Genomic DNA, 22,076 nt, shown 5'->3' with positions numbered 1-22,076 from the left:
TTTTTTTGTCTTTAGAGCCACACCCATGGCATATGAAGATCCCAGGGTAGAGGTCAAATCGGAGCTGCAGCTGCTGGCCTACACCATAGCCACAACAACGAGGGACCCAAAAGCTGTGGCCTACACCACAGCTCACTGCAACACCAGGTCCTTAATCCACTGAGCAAGGCCAGGGGTCGAACCCACATCCTCATGAATAGCCAGGTTCATTACTGCTGAGCCGTAATGGGAAATCTTAAACTTTTAAAAAATGTGAAAAAAAAAAATTCTAAAGAGATTTAAAGAAACACCACTGGGTAATACTTACAAAAGCCTATGTTTCATTAAAGTGGCTTTAGGGTAGCTTATAAAGTGAAAAATCTCCAGAAGTTAAATCACACTTCAAATGATGACCCCCTCTCCCCCCTAAGGAAAGGAGTTTTCCTGTGGCTCAGTATCCGGTGTTGTCACTGCAGCAGCTTAGGTCGCTGCTATGGCGTGGGTTTGACCCCTGGCCTGGGAACTTCCTCATGCCTTGGGCATGGCCAAAATATATCCAGAAGACAATGTGAGCTGAATGAATTTTGACTGTGTAATCAACGTAGTGACTACAGTACAGAAAAATAAATATTCAATCAGCATGGGAGAAAATGGAGGACATATCTTTACACCAAATGTTTTATACTAGAAGGTGAAAAATGAACCTATCCGTGAAGTTTTAGAACACTGGGCAATTCAACTTCATTACAAGTTTCCAGGCGGCAGAGGAATAAGAAGGGTTACACAGGAATAAAGATTCCCTAAAACCCAAATGTTTGCTTTTGTTCTAATGGAGTAGAAAGAAAACAATTAAAGATCTGATTGCCAAAAATGTGAACTAAATCTCATAATTGGTGCTTTAAGCACGTGTTTAATGTCATAAGTATAATGGCCTGGGAACATTAGAAAATTGTTCAAAACAAGCTAAGGAATGTTCTATTAAAATTGTAGCTTCATGGCTACATTTAACTTTTATAGGTTAAAAACATTTATAATTTAAGAAACAAAGGAGTGACTTGGTTCTCTTGGGTCTCTCCCACATACATCTTATTAACTTTTGACTTCCTATTTAAAACAAACAGCCCCCCCAAAACAATATTCACGTTTTTCAACTAAACCAAAATTTTAAAAATTATAAAATATATGGTCACTGTAGAGAATTTAGCAAATACACAAAATACACAAGTAAATGTTAATTAATGTCCATATAACTGAATACATTTGATTGCTTATCAGAATAAAGAAAAACAATTTTTACAAATGTGTATACTAAAGCATATAAACAGTTATTCATAATGAGACGTTACTACATATTGCTCTCCCTGCCCACTTACAAGATTTTTTTTTTTGGTCTTTTTGCTTTTTAGGGCCGCACCAACGGCATATGGAGGTTCCCAGGCTAGGGGCTGAATAGGAGCTGTAGCCACTGGCCTAACGCCACAGTGACTCGGGTTCTGAGGCGCATCTGCGACCAAACCACTGCTCATGGCAATGCCGGATCCTTAACCCACTGAGCAATGCCAGGGATTGAACCTGTAATCTCACAGTTCCTAGTCAGATTCAGTTTCCGCTGCGCCAGGATGGGAACTCCCCCCACCCCTTACAAGATTTCACTAAAGAATTCTAAGACTCCTAAAATCCGATTACAAATGTTTTTAAGGCTCCTGACACATACTGTTAAACTGATTTCCGTATTCCATCATTACAGCCCCATCAGCATTGAACATTATCTCATTGTAATAACAGAAACACCTCTCGCCACAAATATTTTTTGTAATTTCACAGTGAGGTCTGAATACTTATGTCTCTTAGCCACTTTTAGACGATTCTTTTCTAACAATGTGAAAATGTGATTAAAAACTATAAGTGAATATGAAAAAAAGTAAAGAAAAAAATTAGAGGGATGTTGACTTGCTAAAAGTTAAAAAAAAAAGTGCTGTCAACAATTAACATTTACATAAAGCAAAAACTGTGTACCCAAAATGCACTCACCTTTTATGTTCGTATTTTTCAGCTTTTGCTAATGCCTTTCCTGTTCCACTTATTTTCCTTATCTAAGAAAAGAAAAATTATTAAGTTTTCTAAGGCATAATCTCTTTGTCATATATACACTCTAGCAGGCCAATTCTTAGTATATGTTAGGGAAACTGTACATTCTTTTGTGCCTGCTGTTTACAATTTCCCTAATCATAAAGTAAAACGGTTTAGCTGGTGAAATGAAAAATTACATAAATCACTCATGATTTATTAACTTTTTTGATTTTGCTTTTTAGGGCCTCATCCATGGCACACGGAGGTTCCTAGGCTAAGGGTCCAATGGGAGCTACAGCTGCCGGCCTACGCCACAGCCACAGCAATGCAGGATCAAGCCAAGTCTGCGATCTATGCCAGATCCTTAACTCACTGAGTGAGGACAGGGATAGAACCTGCGACTTCATGGTTCCTAGTTGGATTCGTTTCTGCTGCGCCATGACAGAAACTCCGTGATTTATTAAGTTTTGACTGGTAAAACTTCGGCAATATGTAGGATGTGATTCTTACCCCTCTATCTTCCAAGGTTCTCAACCTGGCCTCTAATTTTGCTCTGTTCTCAACTCCCATTGCAGAACTGGAATCTTCTCCAAATGCATCATACCGGATTGCCAAAACAGTTTTGGCTGCCAGCATTCGAGAAATCTGTCAGAGAATGCAAAGTCAGAGGTATTCAAACTATGTTCCAAGCTGACATGTAAAAATTCTATTGGTAACTTATTCATGAGAACATTATAGCAAATCATTAACTATATAATTCACTTTAGCAGGTTTTTTTGTTTGTTTTGGTCGTGCCCACGGCATGTGGAAGTTCTCAGGCCAGTGACCAACCCAAGCTGCTGCAATGACAATGCCAGATCTTTAACCTGCTCTACCACCAGAGAACTCCAAGCCACCTATCTCCTGTTTGAACCTTTGCCACAATATAATGGCTAACTGGCTCTGTACATAACCACCACCATTTTGGTGGATAGAAAGATCTTCAATAGCTCAGGTCTAAAACTAACTCAAATTATTCTTCTGTGTTCCATAGTTTTCGATACCTGGTATTAGTTCTACACCATGAGGTCATCTAGAGTAAGTATAGCCCCCTTCCAAGCTAATTAACATTTGATTTTACCAAACCTTTTACTTTACCCATCCCTCTGCTCTGAATTTCATGAAATTTGAGTGTCTTTTAAACTATATATCCTACAAAGAGCTTGAAAGTACTTAATTGTTTAAGCCTCAGTTTCTACCTCTGTGAAACAGAGAAATCTACAATTCATAGAGCTATTAAAAGAATTCACTAAAGTCCTCTTTAAGTTTTTTTTGTTTTTGTTTTTTGCTTTTTTAGGCCGAATCTGAAGCATATGGAGTGTCCCAGGCTAGGGGTTGAATCAGAGCTATAGCTACTGGCCTACACCACAGTTACAGCCATGCCAAATCCGAGCCACATCTACGACCAACACCATAGCTTAGGGCAATGATGGATCCTTAACCTACTGAGCTAGGCCAGGGATCAAACCTCATGGTTCCTAGTTGGATTTATTAACTGCTGTGCCACGACAGAACTCCAAAATTCCTCTAAATTTTTTAGAACAGTGTATGTATCTGTCAGAGCTCATAAATGTTGATGTTAAATTGTTTTCTTGCCACACAGAAAACTTTTGATGTGCCACCACCCTCAAAGGGTAGTCTAGAAAAACAGGAATACAGGAATACAGTAATACTTTCTTCTAACCTTTTCTTTCACTGTACAAGGTGTTCTTTTTTTTCCCCATTGCTTTTTAGGGCTGCACTTGCCCAGGCTAGGTGTCAAATTGGAGCTGCAGCTGTTGGCCTACACTACGGCCACAGCAACACAGGATCTGAGCCTCGTCTGCAAGCTACACCATAGCTTATAGCAACACTGGATCCTTAACCTCCTGAGCAGGGCCAGGGATCAAACCTGCATCTTCATGGTTACTAGTCAGGTTTGTTACCACTGAACCGAAAAGGAAACTCACCACAAGTTTTTATTTAAAGTGTATACCGTTCTCTATTTAATGAAAAAGAAAGACTAGAAAGATTTACTGACTACTATAGAGTAAGAGAAGGAAAATGGTTTTGGGGCCGGGGGTGGGGGGGGAGGCCTATCCCAGGAAAACTATTTTAACTCACCTTTCCTTTGTGTTTGGGACTTGTCTGGCCTACAAGTGAAGCATGATAAATGAGACCATACTTAGGGGTATCTCGTCTAGACTTGAGGGCTCTGAAGAGTGCCTTTTCTGCTCCAAGAATCTGGACTGTAGAAGCTGCATGTTTGGCTAAATTCAAAAGAGAACCTTCAAAAGAAAAACAGCAGTTACTAGGAATATACTTCCAAGTATCTGAAAGTTCCATCTATTAAACAAAAGATCTATAATCTAAGTATTATGGCCACTATAGCAAACACCTTGTCAACTTCGGCTATAACAAACTTTTTGACAATGGACCACAAGTGTCTCAGAAGAGGTAGTGACTAAAGATGCCTTCATTATCCAAAAGGAAATCAGGCATACAAATAAAAATCATCATTGAACACCTGGTCCTTAGTCCTCACACATGCCATTTACATCTACTTATTATTATCCGAAATGACTTTCAACTCGTCTCTCAGTACCCATGTTTACAAATTACATTAAAATCATCACCTGCATGAGCAATAAGCCGTGCTCCAACTAATTCCCCAACCATGACTGTAACATTGGGTGCAATGGCCATCATTCGATTTTGCAGATATTCGTAGAGCTGGGTTCTATATTCAGAGATTTCAATCACCTAGTGTAGGGAACAAAATGAGTAAGTCATAACTAATTTAAGAGCAGGAGAAAATCCAAATTATGATAGTTGTGCAACCCTGAGAAAATTAGCCATTTCTTACTTCAATTTCCTATAAATGGGCTATTTGTAAAGATTTTATTAGATAATGTATATAAACAACCTAAAACACTGCCTAAATATAATGTTGTTCAATGTTATTGTTATTTACTGTTTTCACCACACCCATGGTACAACGTTGTTCCACACCACAGCTGCACCCAGAACCACAGCAATGAGAGATTTTGTTTAAAACAACAAAACCCTCCAAGAAGCCAGACATTTGTTATCCTCTGTGATTCCTGTACAGATATTTTTACATGAGGTATCAACCAAAAAACCTCTACAAGGTATAAAGATAAAAGAAGTAAATAACTCAAAACTATACTTCTCTGCCTTCTTAATAGATTTATGATTCAGATAATGCTAACAATACAAATAAATCAGATAGTACGCTTTTAACTTTAGTATATTTCCCTAAGTATATAAATGAAGATGGCATCAGATGAGGTAGTGACTGAACACCCTCATATTTATTTCTCAGGTGAACAATAAATTTCAAAATCATCATTGCCATCAGAAATTACAGAGCTGGTACCATGTCAACTAGTTTTTCTATGTGTATAGGTTACCTGAGTGCAGAGATGCAGAATGTTGCAAATATCTTCTTCTGAAACCTCTGTTCCCATAGATATCTCTGCAGCTGCCTTCACTTCTGCTTCAACTTCCTCTGGTAGTAATTCAGAAAGTTTGGCTGAGGCATAATTCTTCCTATCGCCTATGGAATGTTTGTAGAGGATGAGGGAGAATCACTCTTCAATAAATTACATAAAATCCACCAAATAATCAAAAGAAAAAGTAGAGATGCCAATGAAAAGGAAGCCTAAGTGAAACAAAAAGTGAAGAAGTCTGACCTAGTAATTTTCCTCATATAAAGGTTTGATTTTAGGGAGTTGCCGTTGTGGCGCAGTGGAAACGAATCCGACTAGGAACCGTGAGGTTGCAGGTTTGATCCCTGGCCTCACTCAGTGGGTTAAGGGTCTGGCCTTGCTGTGAGCAGTGGTGTAGGTCACAGATGCAGTTCGGATTTGGCATTGCAGTGGCTGTGGTATAGCCTGGCAGCTGTAGCTTCTATTAGACTCCTAGCTAGGGAATCTCCATATGCTGCGGGTGTGGCCCCCCCCCCCCAAAAAAAGAAAAAAAAAGGGTTTGATTTTTAGAGATCAACACCTGTCCCCACTACCTCCCTCCAAAAACTAGAGATAATACACATGAAATAGGACTTCCAATTTGTTAACAACCCTCAGGTTCCTCTGCTAATAGTATTACTATACTAATAGTACACAACATAACATTAACAGTGTACATAGCAATACTATTTTTAATATTTGTCATTAGTAATGTATTTCAGGGTTACCCCTAGTCCACAGTTGTCCCTATTAATGGCAGTTTCACTGAGACACATTCACCAATTCAGGAAAAATCAAATTAGAGAATTGTGTTCTCTGTTGTACAGGCCATTGAAATGAAAGTCAAAGTTAATTTTGTTTCTGATATCTAACAAGTATTAATATGGCTACACTCCCAAAACATACAAGACATAAAAAACTCTGGGGAGTTCCCGACGTGGCGCAGTGGTTAACGAATCCAGACTAGGAACCATGAGGTTGCGGGTTCGGTCCCTGCCCTTGCTCAGTGGGTTAACGATCCGGCGCTGCCGTGAGCTGTGGTGTAGGTTGCAGACGCGGCTCGGATCTGGTGTTGCTGTGACTCTGGCGTAGGCTGGTGGCTACAGCTCCGATTGGACCCCTAGCCTGGGAATCTCCATGTGCCGCGGGAGCGGCCCAAGAAATAGCAAAAAGACCAAAACAAACAAACAAAACAAACAAACAAACAAAAAAACCTCTGGGATATTTAAGAAAACAAAAAAATGAAACAAAACAAAAACATTATAAGTCAAATACAGAACATTTATATGAATCACTGTTTTCAATGCCTTAAAGGATAAAGTTACTCACCAACTTTCTGTAAACACTTGCAGTATGTCAAATTATCTGAAATAATTTTTCCTAATTCAGGGAAATGCCAGCCATACCATTCTCTACACCGCATAATGTAGTTGTTCAGTTCTTTATCTAAGTCATCTAACAGGGCTGCAGAAGGATGAAAGAAAAAAAAAATTTTTAAAAACTAAGTGAGAAAATATACATAAATTTACCATTTTAACCACTGTAAAGTGTACATTTCAATGGCATAAAGTTCATTCAGGATGCTGTGAAACCACCACCACTAACCATTTATAGAACTCTTCCAAACTGAAACTACGTCCACTAATTAAAGAACTCTTCATCCCCCTACCCCCATCATCTCTGGCTCTATCTCTATGAGGTTAGAATAAAGTATCTCCTAAGTAGAATCATACTTGTGTGTGTGGCTTATTTCACCTAGCATGTTTTCAAAAATCATCTATGTTGTAGCATGTATCAGAAATTCTTATGGATGAATAATATTCCATTGTATGTATCCACCACATTTTGTTTATCCATTCAACTTTAATAGGTATTTGAGTTGTTTCCACCTTTTGGTTCCTGTGAATCCTAAGTACCTGAGTATCTGCTTTCAATCCTTTAGATATATATACACCCAGAATACTGCTGTTTAAAGGGATTTTAATATATATATATTTTAAATGTCTGTTCTTGTGGCATATGGAGGTTCCCAGGCTAGGGGTTAAATTGGAGCTGCAGCCACTGGCCTACGCCATAACCATAGCAACGCCCGATCCGAGCTGCGCCTACAACCTATCCCACAGCTCACGGCAACGCCAGACCCTTAACCCACTGAGCGAGGCCAGGGATTGAACCTGCAAGCTCATGTTCCTAGTTGGATTCGTTAACCACTGAGCTACAACAGGAACTCCCTAAAGGGATTTTTAGTTAGAAATTGTTATGGTTTTGATGTCCCCAAATCACCAAATGACATCAGAGAATGACCTATTATATATAAAGCCAAAAGAAAAAAGCACAATATAGCACAACATAGTTCCCATTTAATGGGTTTATCATTTATATAGAAAATAACGAGAGTTCCCTTTGTGGCTCAGTGGTAAACGAATCCAACTAGGAACCATGAGGTTGTGGGTTCGATCCCTGGCCTTGCTCAGTGGGTTAGGGATCCACGTTGCCGTGAGCTGTGGTGTAGGTTGCAGACGCAGCTCGGATCCCGAGTTATTGTAGCTGTGGTGTAGGCTGGCAGCTATAGCTCTGATTAGACCCCTAGCCTGGGAACCTCCATATGCTGAGAGAGCAGTCCAAGAAATGGCAAAAAAAAAAAAGAAAAGAAAAAGAAAAAAGAAAGTAAGTTTACATTAATAATGTATGTCACATTATCACAACTACTCAAATTACAGTTATTCCTTTTTCTATTCTGCATTTTCCAATTTATTTACTTTACCAACAGTTCTAGTTCATCATTTTTCTTCCTCAAACAGAATCATAAAAGATAGAATTTTAATAGTAGGCAAAAACTATGAAGAGGAGACAAACAGATTAGATTTCACATGTACAATACTTACAAATTGCCTGAACAATCATTGTGTCCACTTTATCAGCACTAAATTTCAATCTGTATCGGGACAAGCTGGGGAAAGGGGGGAAAATTACAAATTACTAAAATAGCATCAAGGGGAAGCATTTTGTTAACATCTTAAAAAAAAAAAAAAAAGTTACACAAACCCCTTTTTTTGAACCACATTAATTTCTTTTTTCTACATGGGAAAATCAGCTAAACAAGAATATGAAAGATCCATGGAGTTCCCGTTGTGGCGCAGTGGTTAACAAATCTGACTAGGAACCATAAAGTTGTGGGTTCGATCCCTGGCCTTGCTCAGTGGGTTAAGGATCCGGCATTGCCGTGAGCTGTAGTGTCGGTTGCAGACGCAGCTTGGATCCCGTGTTGCTGTGGCTGTGGCGTAGGCCAGCGGCTACAGCTCTGATTAGATGTCTAGCCTGGGAACCTCCATATGCTGTGGGAGCAGCTCAAGAAAAGGCAAAAAGACAAAGAATATTTAAGATCCAAAAATACACATTTAAAAAGAAAATAAGGAACTCCTTTGTGGCCTAGCACTTAAGGGATCTGATGTCGTCACTGCTGTGGAGTGGGTTTGATACCTGGCCCAGGAACTTTTGCATGCTTCAGGCACTGCTCCCCCCCCATTCCTGCTATAACCTCCATTTCTGTAACATGAATTAACTTACAGATGACAAATAATGCTGTGTAGTCCAAATCATATGGTTCATGTATGATTTCTGCAGCACATTTAATGCTTTATACCACCAGGTAAGAACAACTAGAGCACCACCTAACACTTGAAAGGAATAACACTGACCATAAGGATCTTTCCTTTTGGAGTTCCCATTGTGGCGCAGTGGTTAACGAATCCGACTAGGAACCAGGAGGTTGCGGGTTTGATCCCTGGTCTTGCTCAGTGGGTTAAGGATCCGGCGTTGCTGTGAGCTGTGGTGTAGGTTGCAGACGTGGCTCGGATCCCGAGTTGCTGTGGCTGTGGTGCAGGCCGGCAGCTATAGCTTCGATTGGACCCCTAGCCTGGGAACCTCCATATGCTGCGGGAGCGGCCGAAGAAAAGGCAAAAAGACAAAAAAAAAAAAAGAATCTTTCTTTTTCTTTATCTGGCTGTCTGTGGCATGTGGAAGTTCCCAGGCCAGGGATAGAACCTGTGCCATAGCAGTGACCTGAGTTGCTACAGTGACAACCTGGATCTTTACTTGTGATAGAACATGATAGAAGATAATATGAGAAAAAGAGTGTGTGTGCGCGTGTGTATGTACGACTGGTTCACTTTGCTGTACAGCAGAAATTGACAGAACATTGTAAATCAACTATACTTTAATAATAATAAAGATAAAAGAAGCCCAGGACGTGTGCCATCTAACGAGAGAGCTAGAAAATGCTTATGAGATTTAAAGTTCATACAATGGAGCCAAACTGCCTGGGTTCAGATCATGGCTTCATCACTTACCAACTATACTGACCCTGGGCATCAATTTCCTCATCTGTTAAAAGAGGATACTATCACTAACTTCCTCTTAAAAATCCCTGAGGATTAAGTTAATATTTGTAATATGTCTCAATCAGTGTTATTTATTGGAGTTCCCTGGTGGTTCAGTATGGTAAAGATCCAGTGTCGTCACTGCTGTGGCATGGGTTTGACCCCTGGCCTGCAAACTTCCACACGCCATGGGTGAGGCCTATATCAACAACAAACAAAAAAAACCTGCAAAAAATAGAAGAAAAACCCCAAACCCACTTACTAAATAAAAATTTAAAAATCTAAAAAAAAATTTTTTTTTTTTTAAATTAAGGAGCTACTGTCGTGGTGCAGCAGAAACAAATCTGACTAGGAACCATGAGGTTGTGGGTTCAATCCCTAGCCTTGCTCAGTGGGTTAAGGATCCAGCGTTGCTGTGGCTGTGGTGTAGGCCGGAAGCTACAGCTGCAATTCGACCCCTAGCTTGGGAACCTCCATATGCTGCAGGTGTGGTCCTAAAAAGACAAGAGACAAAAGACAAAAGACCCCCCCCAAAAAAAAAAAAAAATCTTACCTGTGTGCCAACCCAAGACACATAGCTGCCATTTCACGTGGCTCTACACCAGGGATTAATCCATCCATCTGTGACCGGATTCCTCTCATAAGCTCATTAACAACAGGACTATGGATACAACTGAGATTTAGTTTTTCCTACAAGAACAAGAACATTTGTATTAAAGAAATTAATTTCCTAAAATCATATAAATGTTAAAATAGCATTGATTTAAATGTTTTCTTAGTTACATAAAAGCAGTTTCTAGTTCGTTTGTGAGAAGAATACTTGAATATAATACTGTTGGTGGAAGTCGAAATTGGTATAAGCCTCCAGGAAGGCTGTCTTTGTACATGAATTAAAAGCCACAGACTATGGAGTTCCCATCATGAGGCAGTGAAAACAAATCCAACTAGCAACCATGAAGTTTCAGGTCTGATCCCTAGCCTCAGTCAGTGGGTTAAGGATGCAGCGTTGCAGTGAGCTGTGGTGTAGGTCAAAGACGAGGCTCAGATGTGGTGTTGCTGTGGTTCTGGAGTAGGCTGGCAGCTACAGCTCTGATTAGACCCCTAGCCTGGGAACCTCCATATGCTGCAGGTGCGGCCCTTAAAAAACAGAGAAAAAGAGAAAAAAAAAAAAAGCCACAGACTGGGAGTTCCCATCATGGCCCAGTGGTAATGAACCTGACTAGTATCCATGAAAATGCAGGTTGGATCCCTGGCCTTGTTCAATGTGTCAATAATGTGGCATTGCTGCGGCTATGGTGTAGGTCAGCACCTGCAGCTCAGATTTGATCTCCAGCCTTGAACTTCCATGTGCCACGGATGTGGCACTAAAAAGACAAAAAAAGCAAGCCATAGACTGGCGTTCCCTGGTGGCACAGCTGGTTAAGGATCTGGTATTGTCACTAGACCTTCTGGGGTCACTGCTGTGGTGCAAGCTCAATTCCTGGCCTCTGAACCTCTGCATGGTACAGATGTGGAGAAAGAAAGAAAGAAAGAAAGAAAGAAAAGGCTTAAATAGATAAATTACAATTTAACCTGGTGGTTTTTTTCTTTATGTTGGTGTGAGTAATCTTTTACTACTTTACATTATTTAGCTTCTTTTAAAAACAGTTCCTTTCCCTACTATTAGGGTCCTCTAAGTACTTCCAAATACACAGTAATGTTAACACGTATGTGTACACACATACATAAATCTTTAGAGTTGCAGTTTTTATACTCAATAGAAATAGGATGAATTCTGTTCTGCATGCCTCATTTTTTGACTTGGCAGTGTATTTGTAGGTCACACACAAATCTATACAGTTCTCTTTCATCAAATGCAAATGAGAAGCATGCAAAATAGTGTATGTTGCATATTATATACACACACACACACATATATATATATATATATGAGTGTGTGACACACACACAGGTTTTTTGTTTGCCACACCCACTGCATACAGAAGTCTTTTGTGCAATAGCAATGGGGCCAGATTCTTAACCTGCCAGGCCACCAAGGAACTCCTATGTTGCATATTTCAGGAAAAAAAAATTTATAGTATGTATACAAGAGATACACAATGTAAAACTTTCAAATGAAAAAACTAAAAAGCAAAAATTAAAGACATTGATAATCTCACCAATCAGCAATATATGCCCTCCCATGTACCTTTCCATGTAAGTTTATAATGCTAAAAATTAATGTTTTTAGCAGAAAAATATAAACTAAGATTTAATGGGTACTCCACAGGATAAAGACAGATTGATCATCACAGGACAGTATTAGAAATAATCTATTTAAATGAACTTATTTCACAACCCTACCTTGGAAAAAACCCCTCAAATCTCTTCTACACTTCCCTGCTTTCAAACACCTACATGCAATATAATCCTTACTTCAAAAATGAAAGGACTGTAAATCAACTATATGTTTTTAAAAAAGACGTATATTCATGTGTTTGCACTGTAATAACTACTGCAACTGCTGAAACTATCACATCTGGCTCCTAAAATGTTTTGCCTTTCATGTCTGGGAGCCTACCTAGTTTTTCTCTCCATTCTCACTTTAATTTCTAGCAACTTTACCTACTACTAGTATTTTCTAAAAAACCCATATACTAAAATAGAAATGTCATGTCTCCATTTATATTGAAAGAAAAAAATGTTTCTCAACAAAAATATGTATGTCAAGATATTCATACAGTGTTATCCTTCTGAAGCATCACTTATATATCCTTAGTACTGATAGTCATATTGGAAGCAATTATTATGTAGCCTAGGGGGAAAAAAGATCAAGTTATTCAAGTCTGATAACTTAGAACCAAAGGCTAGGTAGGCTTTGTAGTCACAATGCTGTATGGTGAGCTCTGCTTAGCAGGCGTAAGAGAAAATTATAGCTTTACCTTTATGACCCCTCCTAGTTTAGCATCAGCTACGGCCAGGGGTTCATGGGCTTCTTTAACTATTTTCTTCAGAACTTTCTTGAGCTGCTTATTGATTTTGCCCTCCATCAGAGCCGTGAATGCTTTTTTAGGAAGAAGAAAAACAGAGTTAACTCAGGAGTTCCCTTGTGGCACAGTGGCTTAAGGATCCAGTGTTGTCACTGCAGTGGCTTGGGTTGCTGCTATGATTTGGGGATTTTCTTCTCTTTAGGGCCACACCTGCAGCATATGGAAGTTCCCAGGCTAGAGGTCAATTTGGAACTGCGGCTGCTGGCCTATGCCACAGCTTGAAGAAACACTGGAATCTTAACCCACTGAGCAAGGCCTGGGATGAACCTGCATCCTCATGGATACTAGTTGGGTTTATAACCAGCTGAACCACAATTGGAACTTCTGTGATGCAGGTGTGATCCCTGGCCTATGAATTTCTATATGCTGTGGGTGTGGCCAAAAAAAAAAAGTTAACTCAAATTTAAGAAACAAGTTTTTATTTAAATTCATATAAATAAAGCAAAAAACAAAAATCCACCCCAATTTTCAAAAGAACTGAATTTAATATTACTTCTGAAATGAAATATAAAAATATTCCAGAAGTTACAAATTTCACAATCTGATCTGATCTTGCCACCCTAATTTCTACTGCAGAACCAGGAGTTATGGCAGATCTAGCACTCCTTTCTCTATGTCATATGATCCTTCTGAACTAGAATTATAAGTTGTTAGACTTTGTAAAAAGAAGTGTATTCATTTTGAAGTTTCCGCCATAGTGTAAACATGTCTGAGTGGAGGTCTTATCTTTGCTAATCCTTGACCCAGATGAGTTGTCACCAGGCCTCTACTTTTAACCTATGGTGATTGAGTACTTACTACTGAAAGCAGCCTATCTGATATGGGAACTGCTTCCATTTCTGGCAAGCTTTAAATGTACTAATAAACTCTCACCCTTCCTTAGACTTATATTTATTAGACCCTTTGGACCCACATGAATTTATTAATACTAATACTAATACCTCTGCTAGTATCTATGTCTTGACTGAACTTAAAATATGCCTGGCAGGAAGTTTGTCAGTTTCTAAGGCCAGGCAGTTTGTGCTTAACCAGCCAGGTATTTGCTCTTTCCTCCTGACCAAATTTCCCTTCATTTGAATTCCAAGTCCATGTATCATCTGGAAGATGAATGGTGAGGACAAAAACTATCTGGCTATCACACACGTCTCCACACTCTAAGCAGCTAAGATTCAAGCAACTTTTCTTAAGTTCTAACATTTCACACATTGTACAACACTGACTCCTTTCCAATTTACCTTTCTATAATAATTGTTAATTTTTTCTTACAAGTTTTTAATCTAATTAAAAAACTTTATTCAATGTCCTTCTAATGTTCAATCTTCTCCATCATTTACTTTCACACTCTAACCTAGGATTCTCCTTTATTTAAGTAAAACTTCTTCAAAAGGAAAAAATTGGAGTTCCTGCTGTGGTGCAACAGGATTGGTGGTATTTGAGCAGTGCCAGGATGTAGGTTCAATGCCCAGCAGGTTGAAGGATATGGCTTTGCTGCAACTGCGGCTCAGATGTGATCCCAGGCTGGGGACTCCATATGCCTTGGGATGGCCAAAAAAGAAAAAACAAAAAAAGTAAAAAATATCTACATTAGATCTACTCTAACATTCACAAATATTTACCTTCCCTTTATCAAAAAGCTTGTTAATTAGTCTTCATATTATATATTTTAAAAAGAAGGTATACAGAGATGGTAATAGGGAGAAGGGGAAACTGAGTCTTTTCTCTTCTCTACTAACCACTTTTCAGCATCCCTTAGCAGTCTCCCCATTTCATCCAAATTGAGGCTGAGCCCAAATTTTACTGTGGTTATTTATAAGACTTGAAACGTCAAAGTCTGACCAAGAGTAAAAATAAATCTTGCCATGCAAATGACACATTTTATCTACTGAGATCAATATAAAGTGACATCACACTCCAGGTTCTTTCTTAGGCTATGGGGTTTTAAATGCATACCCTGACATGTACAACCACTCAGTTTTGGTTCTATGTGTCAAAACTGCCTTATAACAGGGAGTGAGAAGTAAACTCCCAGGAAGGACTTTGTTCTCTTCATATTAAGGTGATGTTCAACTTCCTGCTAAAAATAGATGGAAAAAGCATTGTTAGTTGCTATGACTAGATTACTAACAGAGCTCACTACTTTCATTCATTTACCCAAAAATATTTATGTGCTGGAATTATGGATCTCTACTCTCATAAATTTAGATTAAGAGAGTCAGGGGTTAATTTTAAATGCCTCAGTTTTTATCATCTATAAAATAGTGATAATACTATCCATCTCAGAGAATTTTTTAATGGTTTAAATAACAATTTTGAAATGATGAGTACAAAATGTGACAATCATTACATGACCAATATATTGGCTGTTAATACAATCTATGGGAATAATGCTCCCCAGAGTTGGAGAAGAGCTAATGCAATTTTGCTCGGTATTTTACCAAAATTCCACCCATAGCTATTTTTAAAGCTGTGACAAACAGAACTTATTTCTCTCTTTTTTGTTTTTTTAGGTCTGTACAGGTGGCATATGCAAGTTCCCATGCTAGGCGTCTCAAATTTGAGCTACAGCTGCCAACCTACACCATAGCCACAGCAATGAAGGATCTGAGCCGAGTCTGCAACCTATACCACAGCTCACGGCAATACCAGACCATCGACCCACTGAGCAAAACCGCATCTTGATGTATACTAGTCAGATTCGTTTCCACTGTGCGACAACGGGACTCTGGAAGAGAACTATCTCTCAAAACATTTTCTAGGCAAAAATCACCATATTTGTACTTAATGATTCTATGAGGCTTTAATTACTTGATGGATGCAGACCTAGAACTATTTTTAAAAATTAAAAAAAATTGGCCCTATTGTTGGCTACTCCTTTAGCTCATCCCTCTGCCAAGGTTGAGGTAGCCCATTAATATTCTCACATATAATCAAAGTCTCAATTTTGGCTGTATAAGAGAAATACACACTTCTCCTGTGGGATGACAAAATTATTCGGGCTGTCTAATTTTACGGCTTAATTTTAAGCCATATTCTTCCTTATGGTCCTTCATTTTCAAATTATATCACCAAGTAATTGGCTGATTTAAGATACAGAAGTTAAGCAACTGAAAAATTCATGGTTAGTGTTTTGTATCTGATCTTCTCATTTTCCCTAATACTAAAAGAACCTTATAAGACCAAGTACTACTAAAGCGAAGCCTAGTTAGTAAAACCTTGTTCTCTAGGTCTGCTGTCTCATCACTAGAACTAGCTGAGGGATAACAGTCATCCACTTTTCTAAATCATAAAAAATCATGTTCCATTTATTTCTTTATTTGCTTTTTAGGGCTGCACCCTTGGCACATGGAGGTTCCCAGGCTAGGGGTTGAATTGGAGCTACAACTGCTGGCCTATACCACAGCCACAGCAATGCCAGATCCGAGCCTCATCTGAGACTTACACTACAGTTCATGGCAACACCGGATCCTTAACCCACTAAGTGAGGCCAGGGATTGAACCCCAAACCTCATGGTTCCTAGTCAGATTCGTTTCTGCTGTGCCACATCGGCAACTCCTCATGTTCCTTTTAGATAAACTTACGCCTCTCTAGTTTTTGTACTTCTCAAACCCATACTCCCACCCCCAACACATTCTATTAGTTTTCTTATATTCCTGGAGAGCTGCTTTATTATTATTTCAACTCCTGACTATTCTCAACTTTAGCCTTGGATTAAAATGATCAGAGAGCTATGTACTTGACCACATTACCTTGGTCCCTTGTAGAACAGCTTTTACTGAACTGTGTGCTTCAGCATTATGCTGTTGGTTTCCACAGGGTGATCAACTTAACCACGTCTCACCTCTCATGGGGGTGGGCAGGGAAACCAGCCCTATAGTGAAAAAAGCTAACTCAATGTTGTCTCAGTAGTAGTGACGAATTTGAATTAGATCACTTAAATTCAGTTTCAAAAAGAATGCATCATTGACAACATTGAATAAGGTTAACTTAGGCAACTGAAGAAAACCATCTTTTAATAAGGATAACAAATCATCAATATTTAAAAAACAAAAAAGCGTGTCTTTGACTTTACCTGCCAATGCTTCTGCTGTATCCTGAAATTTCTCAAAATGTTTCAGCTTTACACTAGAATTAAGAAAAAAAATGTTACAGGGATACAATGGTTTTTGCAAACGCCACATATTAAGGAAAAGACGTTTTGGACTATCCCCAAAGCATAGACCAAAAGAAACTTTCCTATCACTGGACATCAGTGCAAAATTAGATATTCTTCATAAAATGACCAATTTCTGTAAATGTTAGGCTAGTAATGTCTGAACTATTACAGAGGTTGTAGCTTTGAAGTAAAGTTGGAACAGCAAAGAGATTTGCTACCACATCTAAACCACAGGAAAGATGTTTAAGCTTTAACATAACCTTTGCTGCTTAAAGCTGGACAGATACCTTCTACTATATGGCATAGAAGAGGCTTAAGAAAACGTCTAACAGTCCTTCCTGAGTCAAGAATCTCACGACACTGATTTGTCCATTTAGCACAAGTACCATTAAAAAATAGTTAACTGTTAAGAGTTACCACTGTGGGGCAATGGGTTAAGATTTGACTGAAGTACCTTGTGCTGCTGCAGAGGCAAAGTGGGTTAAAAAAATCCATAGGTTGCAGCTGCTGTACAGATTTAATCCCTGGCCTGGGAACTTCCACATGCCATGGGTGCAAACATAAAAAGAAGAAGAAGCTAAATGTACAACTAGAGATTATCATACTAAGTGAGGTCAGAAATAGCAAGACAAACAACATTATCACTTATATGTGGAATCTAAAATACGGCACTAATGAACCTATTTACAAAACAGAAGACCCACAGATGTAGAGCCAGACTTGTGGTTTACAAGGAGGAAGGGGGAAGGAGTGAGATAGCTGAGGAATTTGGGGTTAGAAGATGCAAACTATTACATATGCAATGAATAAACAATAAAGTCCTACAATATAGTACAAGGAACTATACCAATCTCCTGGGACAGATCACGATGGGAAATAATATAAGAAAAAGAGTGTGTAGGGAGTTCCCGTTGTGGTACAGTGGAAACAATCCGACTAGGAACCATGAGGTTGTGGGTTCAATCCCTGGCCTTGCTCAGTGAGTTAAGGATCCGGCGTTGGTGTGAGCTGTGGTGTAGGTCGAAGACTTGGCTCGGATCTGGCGTTGCTGTGGCTGTGGTGTAGGCCGGCAGTTATAGCTCTGACCCGACCTCTAGTCTGGGGACCTCCATATGCCGTCAGTACAGCCCTAAAAAAGACAAAAAAAAGACAAAAAGAAAAAGAATGTGCGCGCGCGCACGCGCGCACACACACACACACACACACACACACGTTAATGGAATCACTTTGCTGTACAGCAGAAATTGGCACAAAATTGTAAATCAATTACACTTAATTAAAAAAAAAAAGTATTTGTTAGATCTAATTCTTGTTACCCTGATTTTACCTTCTTCTTCTGCATTCACTTATGTACAGGGCAACATTATTTTATATCAAAACAAATACACAAAGTTAATCCATTGTTGTCTCAGTGGTAGTGACGAATACTTGAATTAGATCACATAAATTCAGTTCCAACAAGAATACATCATCGACAACAATGAATCAGGTTAACTCAGACTATTGAAGCATACCTTTAGTAGTTTCCTTTTAAAAAGGAAAACCAGCCTTCCACTGCGTCTAAAACAGTGTTATTTTAAGGAAAGCTTTCTTACTGGTCAGAAAACATCCTGGTGTTACCTTAGAAGTACATTTTAATACAAAAAGTAATTATTTCATCTTATTCCATCTCACCTAACCCCCACCTCTACTCTTCTGAAGTGGCATTTGCTCACATATCTCTACACTTGCATAAATGCATATACAGGTATATAACACCTGCAAAAATGAAATCACACTGTTCAAATTACTCTGAAGCATGATTTTCTAATATATCATGTTTCTCTAATTGTTTATCATGAATTGAAGTGTTGGGCTCAACACTTTTTAGCAAGTTTAAGTATTTTCCTTTTATCCTAGTGAGTTTATACTAGCATTAGCAGATGAATTTTCAAATGCCCTTTGGCATCCGAGGACATAATCAAGGGATCAGTCCAGTCCTTCCTAGGACCACATTCACCAAATGGGCTATTTCACAAGGTAAATGATTCACAGATGGTGAAACAGCCTTCCCGATTCTACCTTGATGAAAAGCCAGCTCTCTCTCTCTCACCCTTCATTTCTTAAGTTGGACATCAAGGGCATACTCTATTTTCTTGTCCAGAGACCTTGGGGTACACAGACATGCCTCTCTAGGACTTACCACCTAGTTATTTACTACTTCAAAGGGAAATAGGAAAAATAAGTCATAAAGAATGAATAAACTGGAGTTCCCATCATGGTGCAGCAGAAACGAATCCGACTAGGAACAATGAGGTTGTGGGTTTGATCCCTGGCCTTGACCAGTGGGTTAAGGATCTGGCACTGCTGTGAGCTGTGGTGTGGGTCTCAGACGTGGCTTGGATTTAGCATTGCTGTGGTGTAGGCCGGCAGCTGTAGCTCCAATTGGACCCCTAGCCAGGAAACCACCATATGCCGCAGGTACAGCCCTGAAAAAAGAATGAATAAACTATGAATCAAGCTAAAAAATATCTGAATACCACCAACTTAGAGATTTTTAAGACAATTAGCAGCCTATGCTTTGAAAATGACTTTTAACAGAAATTTATACCTAACTCACAATTAGTTGATGCTTTCAAATATCTTACAAAATAGTAATCCTGGGGTGCTGTCCAATCTACTCTGCAATCAATACAAGTTACTGGAGATGGCCTACCCTCCAAATAAGGAATCTAACAATTAGGCTCATACCAGTATTATTCCTGAAATAGAGTTCAAAACAAAAAGTTATGAATATATTACATGAATTGGGGGGGCCCTACAAACACAAAACAAACAAAAAAACCCCAAAACCTCTAAATGTTAACTGCTTAAGTTCTTAGTTTTGACATGACTTACACTTTATTTGCTTTTTCTGGAGTTTCAAATTCTTTCCACAAACTATCAACCTCTTGAAGTTTCTTCTCATTCAAAACCTGCAATAGATATTTAAAATAATTTTCTTTAAATCACACAGCTTAGGCATAAATAGCTAGACTCTTAAAGTACAAGTGTACATGCAAAATGAGGACGAAGGAAGTTAATTTTTCTCTTTGAAATAACCAGTTTTCTTACCTGGCATAAATTTTTGGTCAAACTAATAGCTCAAGTATCCCACTGAATAACTGGATGGAATCCATACCTAATTGGGAATTTGTTAAAACCATATTTTTGGGGGAGTTCCTGTCCTAGTTCAGCTAAAATGAATCTGAGTAGCATCCATGAGGACGCAGGTTTGTTCGATCCCTGGCCTTGCTCAGTGGGTTAAGGATCCTGGCATTGCTGTGAGCTGTGGTGTAGGTAGCAGATGCAGCTTGGATCCTGTGTTGCTGTGGCTATGACATAGGTGGGCAGCTGTAACTCAGATTTGACCCGTAGCCCGGGACCCTCCACATGCCACAGGTGCAGCCATAAAAAGCAAAGAGTAATGAGGCAGTAAATAATTGGAAAGCACACTGCTTAGTATTAGAAATTAAAGGCTACTAAACAGTTCTGTTTTGGATGTCATGAGAATTTTAGAATCCAAAGACATTCCGTCACATCTCACGAATGCAATGAAACTTTAATTCAAAGGTTTTTTTTTTTTTTTGTCAAAGGAAATTCACAGAATAGTTGTGATTTTTGGAAATAGTTTACTAAGAATGTGGTTAAGCATACACAAAGTTCACTGATTGTTGAGAAGATATGTAGCAAACAGGGGATATGATTCATGAGTAAAGTTCATTTTTCTAGTTGAAAAGTAAGTATTTTTGAAAATAACATGGATAACAAAATTGGTGTATTTAAGAGATACTATCAGTATTCTTAAAGTAACAGAGGAAATGTAATGAAATCATGTTAATCCATGACCAAAGATCTCCAAAGACTTTGTTATGGCAAACAAAACCTTGGCTCATAATGTTCCCATTCATGCACAACACATTGAAAAGAACATTACTAATAAAGCCGGAATAGGAGTTCAGTTCCCTGGTGGCCTAATGGTTAGGGATCCAGCATTGTCACTGCTGCGGCTTTGGTTCCACATGCCACAGGTGTGGCCAAAAATAAAATTAGAAATAGGAGTTCCCAGAGAGGTTCAGTGGTTAAGGAATCTACTACCATCCATGGGGTTAACAAATCTAACTAGTTCCATTCCTGGGTTAAGGATCCAGCATTGCCATGAGCTGTGGTGTAGGTCACAGACGTGGCTTGGATCCTGCTTTGCTGCGGCTGTGGTGTGGGCCAGCAGCTACAGCTCTGATTCGATCCCCAGCCTGGAAACTTCCATTTGCTGCAGGTATGGCAGAAAAAACCTTAAACCCCAAGCCCCCCCCAACCCTCTACATTTTCTATTATACACCTGTCTCAAATTTTTATTTTTTAATTATTTTCGGGGGGGGTCCCACATCCACAGTATGGAGAAGTTCCCAGTCCTGGGATGGAACCCACCCCGTAGCTGTAAAGCAGCTACAACACCAGATCCTTAATCCACTGAGCGACAAGGAGCTCCTATTTCATTTTTTTTGGCTTTTTAATAATCATGTTATATATGAACTTTGGTATTCACATTAAAAATCTCTTCCTTGGAGTTCCTGTCATGGCTCAGTGGTTAACAAACCACATCCATGAGGATGTGGGTTCAATCCCTGGTCTCACTCAGTGGGTTGAGGATCTGGCGTTGCCATGAGCTGTGGTGTAGGTCGCAGAAGTGGCTTGGATCTGGCGTTGCTGTGGCTGTGGCCTAAGCCGGCAGCTACAGCACCGATTCGACCCCTAGCCTGGGAACCTCCATATGCTGAGGATGCAGCCCTAAAAAGCAAATAAATAAGTAAATAAAAATCCATCTCCTCAGCTTTACTAGCCACATTTCAAGTGTTAAATAGCTTTATGTGGCTACTGGCTACTACACTGGGCACCACAGCCACAAAAGGTCTAGGATGAGTTAAGACTGAAGAAAGT

At 39.2% G+C, this 22,076-nt stretch overlaps 1 protein-coding gene and 4 non-coding genes across 6 annotated transcripts in view; all 5 read right to left on the bottom strand.

The window, feature by feature from the left end:
* The window catches only part of NOP58 (NOP58 ribonucleoprotein), a 29,151-nt gene that overhangs the window by 2,843 nt on the left and 4,232 nt on the right, over positions 1–22,076 (bottom strand). Inside the window, exons 2-12 of one of the 2 annotated variants that reach the window (XM_047773259.1) lie at positions 19,998–20,074; positions 17,037–17,089; positions 12,859–12,980; positions 10,491–10,627; positions 8,444–8,508; positions 6,888–7,022; positions 5,502–5,647; positions 4,704–4,830; positions 4,192–4,355; positions 2,560–2,694; positions 2,011–2,072 (exon numbers count right to left, since the gene is read on the bottom strand). In XM_047773259.1, coding sequence (XP_047629215.1) covers positions 2,011–2,072; positions 2,560–2,694; positions 4,192–4,355; positions 4,704–4,830; positions 5,502–5,647; positions 6,888–7,022; positions 8,444–8,508; positions 10,491–10,627; positions 12,859–12,980; positions 17,037–17,089; positions 19,998–20,074 — 1,223 coding nt within the window. Of the gene's footprint in view, positions 1–2,010; positions 2,073–2,559; positions 2,695–4,191; positions 4,356–4,703; positions 4,831–5,501; positions 5,648–6,887; positions 7,023–8,443; positions 8,509–10,490; positions 10,628–12,858; positions 12,981–16,713; positions 16,836–17,036; positions 17,090–19,997; positions 20,075–22,076 lie in introns of those variants that run through there. The other variant, XM_047773261.1, reaches the window with a different exon arrangement.
* On the bottom strand, positions 4,511–4,594 carry LOC125123826 (small nucleolar RNA SNORD11). The gene has a single exon (XR_007134200.1). It is a non-coding gene; the product is annotated as a small nucleolar RNA SNORD11 (small nucleolar RNA).
* LOC125123827 (small nucleolar RNA SNORD11B) lies at positions 5,363–5,448 on the bottom strand. The gene has a single exon (XR_007134201.1). It is a non-coding gene; the product is annotated as a small nucleolar RNA SNORD11B (small nucleolar RNA).
* LOC125123810 (small nucleolar RNA SNORD70) lies at positions 16,855–16,941 on the bottom strand. Its single transcript, XR_007134186.1, has one exon. It is a non-coding gene; the product is annotated as a small nucleolar RNA SNORD70 (small nucleolar RNA).
* On the bottom strand, positions 18,517–18,605 carry LOC125123809 (small nucleolar RNA SNORD70). The gene has a single exon (XR_007134185.1). It is a non-coding gene; the product is annotated as a small nucleolar RNA SNORD70 (small nucleolar RNA).

The sequence above is a fragment of the Phacochoerus africanus genome, chromosome 3 (assembly GCF_016906955.1).
Source record: "Phacochoerus africanus isolate WHEZ1 chromosome 3, ROS_Pafr_v1, whole genome shotgun sequence".
Classification (NCBI taxonomy): domain Eukaryota; kingdom Metazoa; phylum Chordata; class Mammalia; order Artiodactyla; family Suidae; genus Phacochoerus; species Phacochoerus africanus.
The sequence above is the reverse complement of the archived record's forward strand: the minus strand, read 5'-3'. Positions and strand labels throughout refer to the sequence as shown.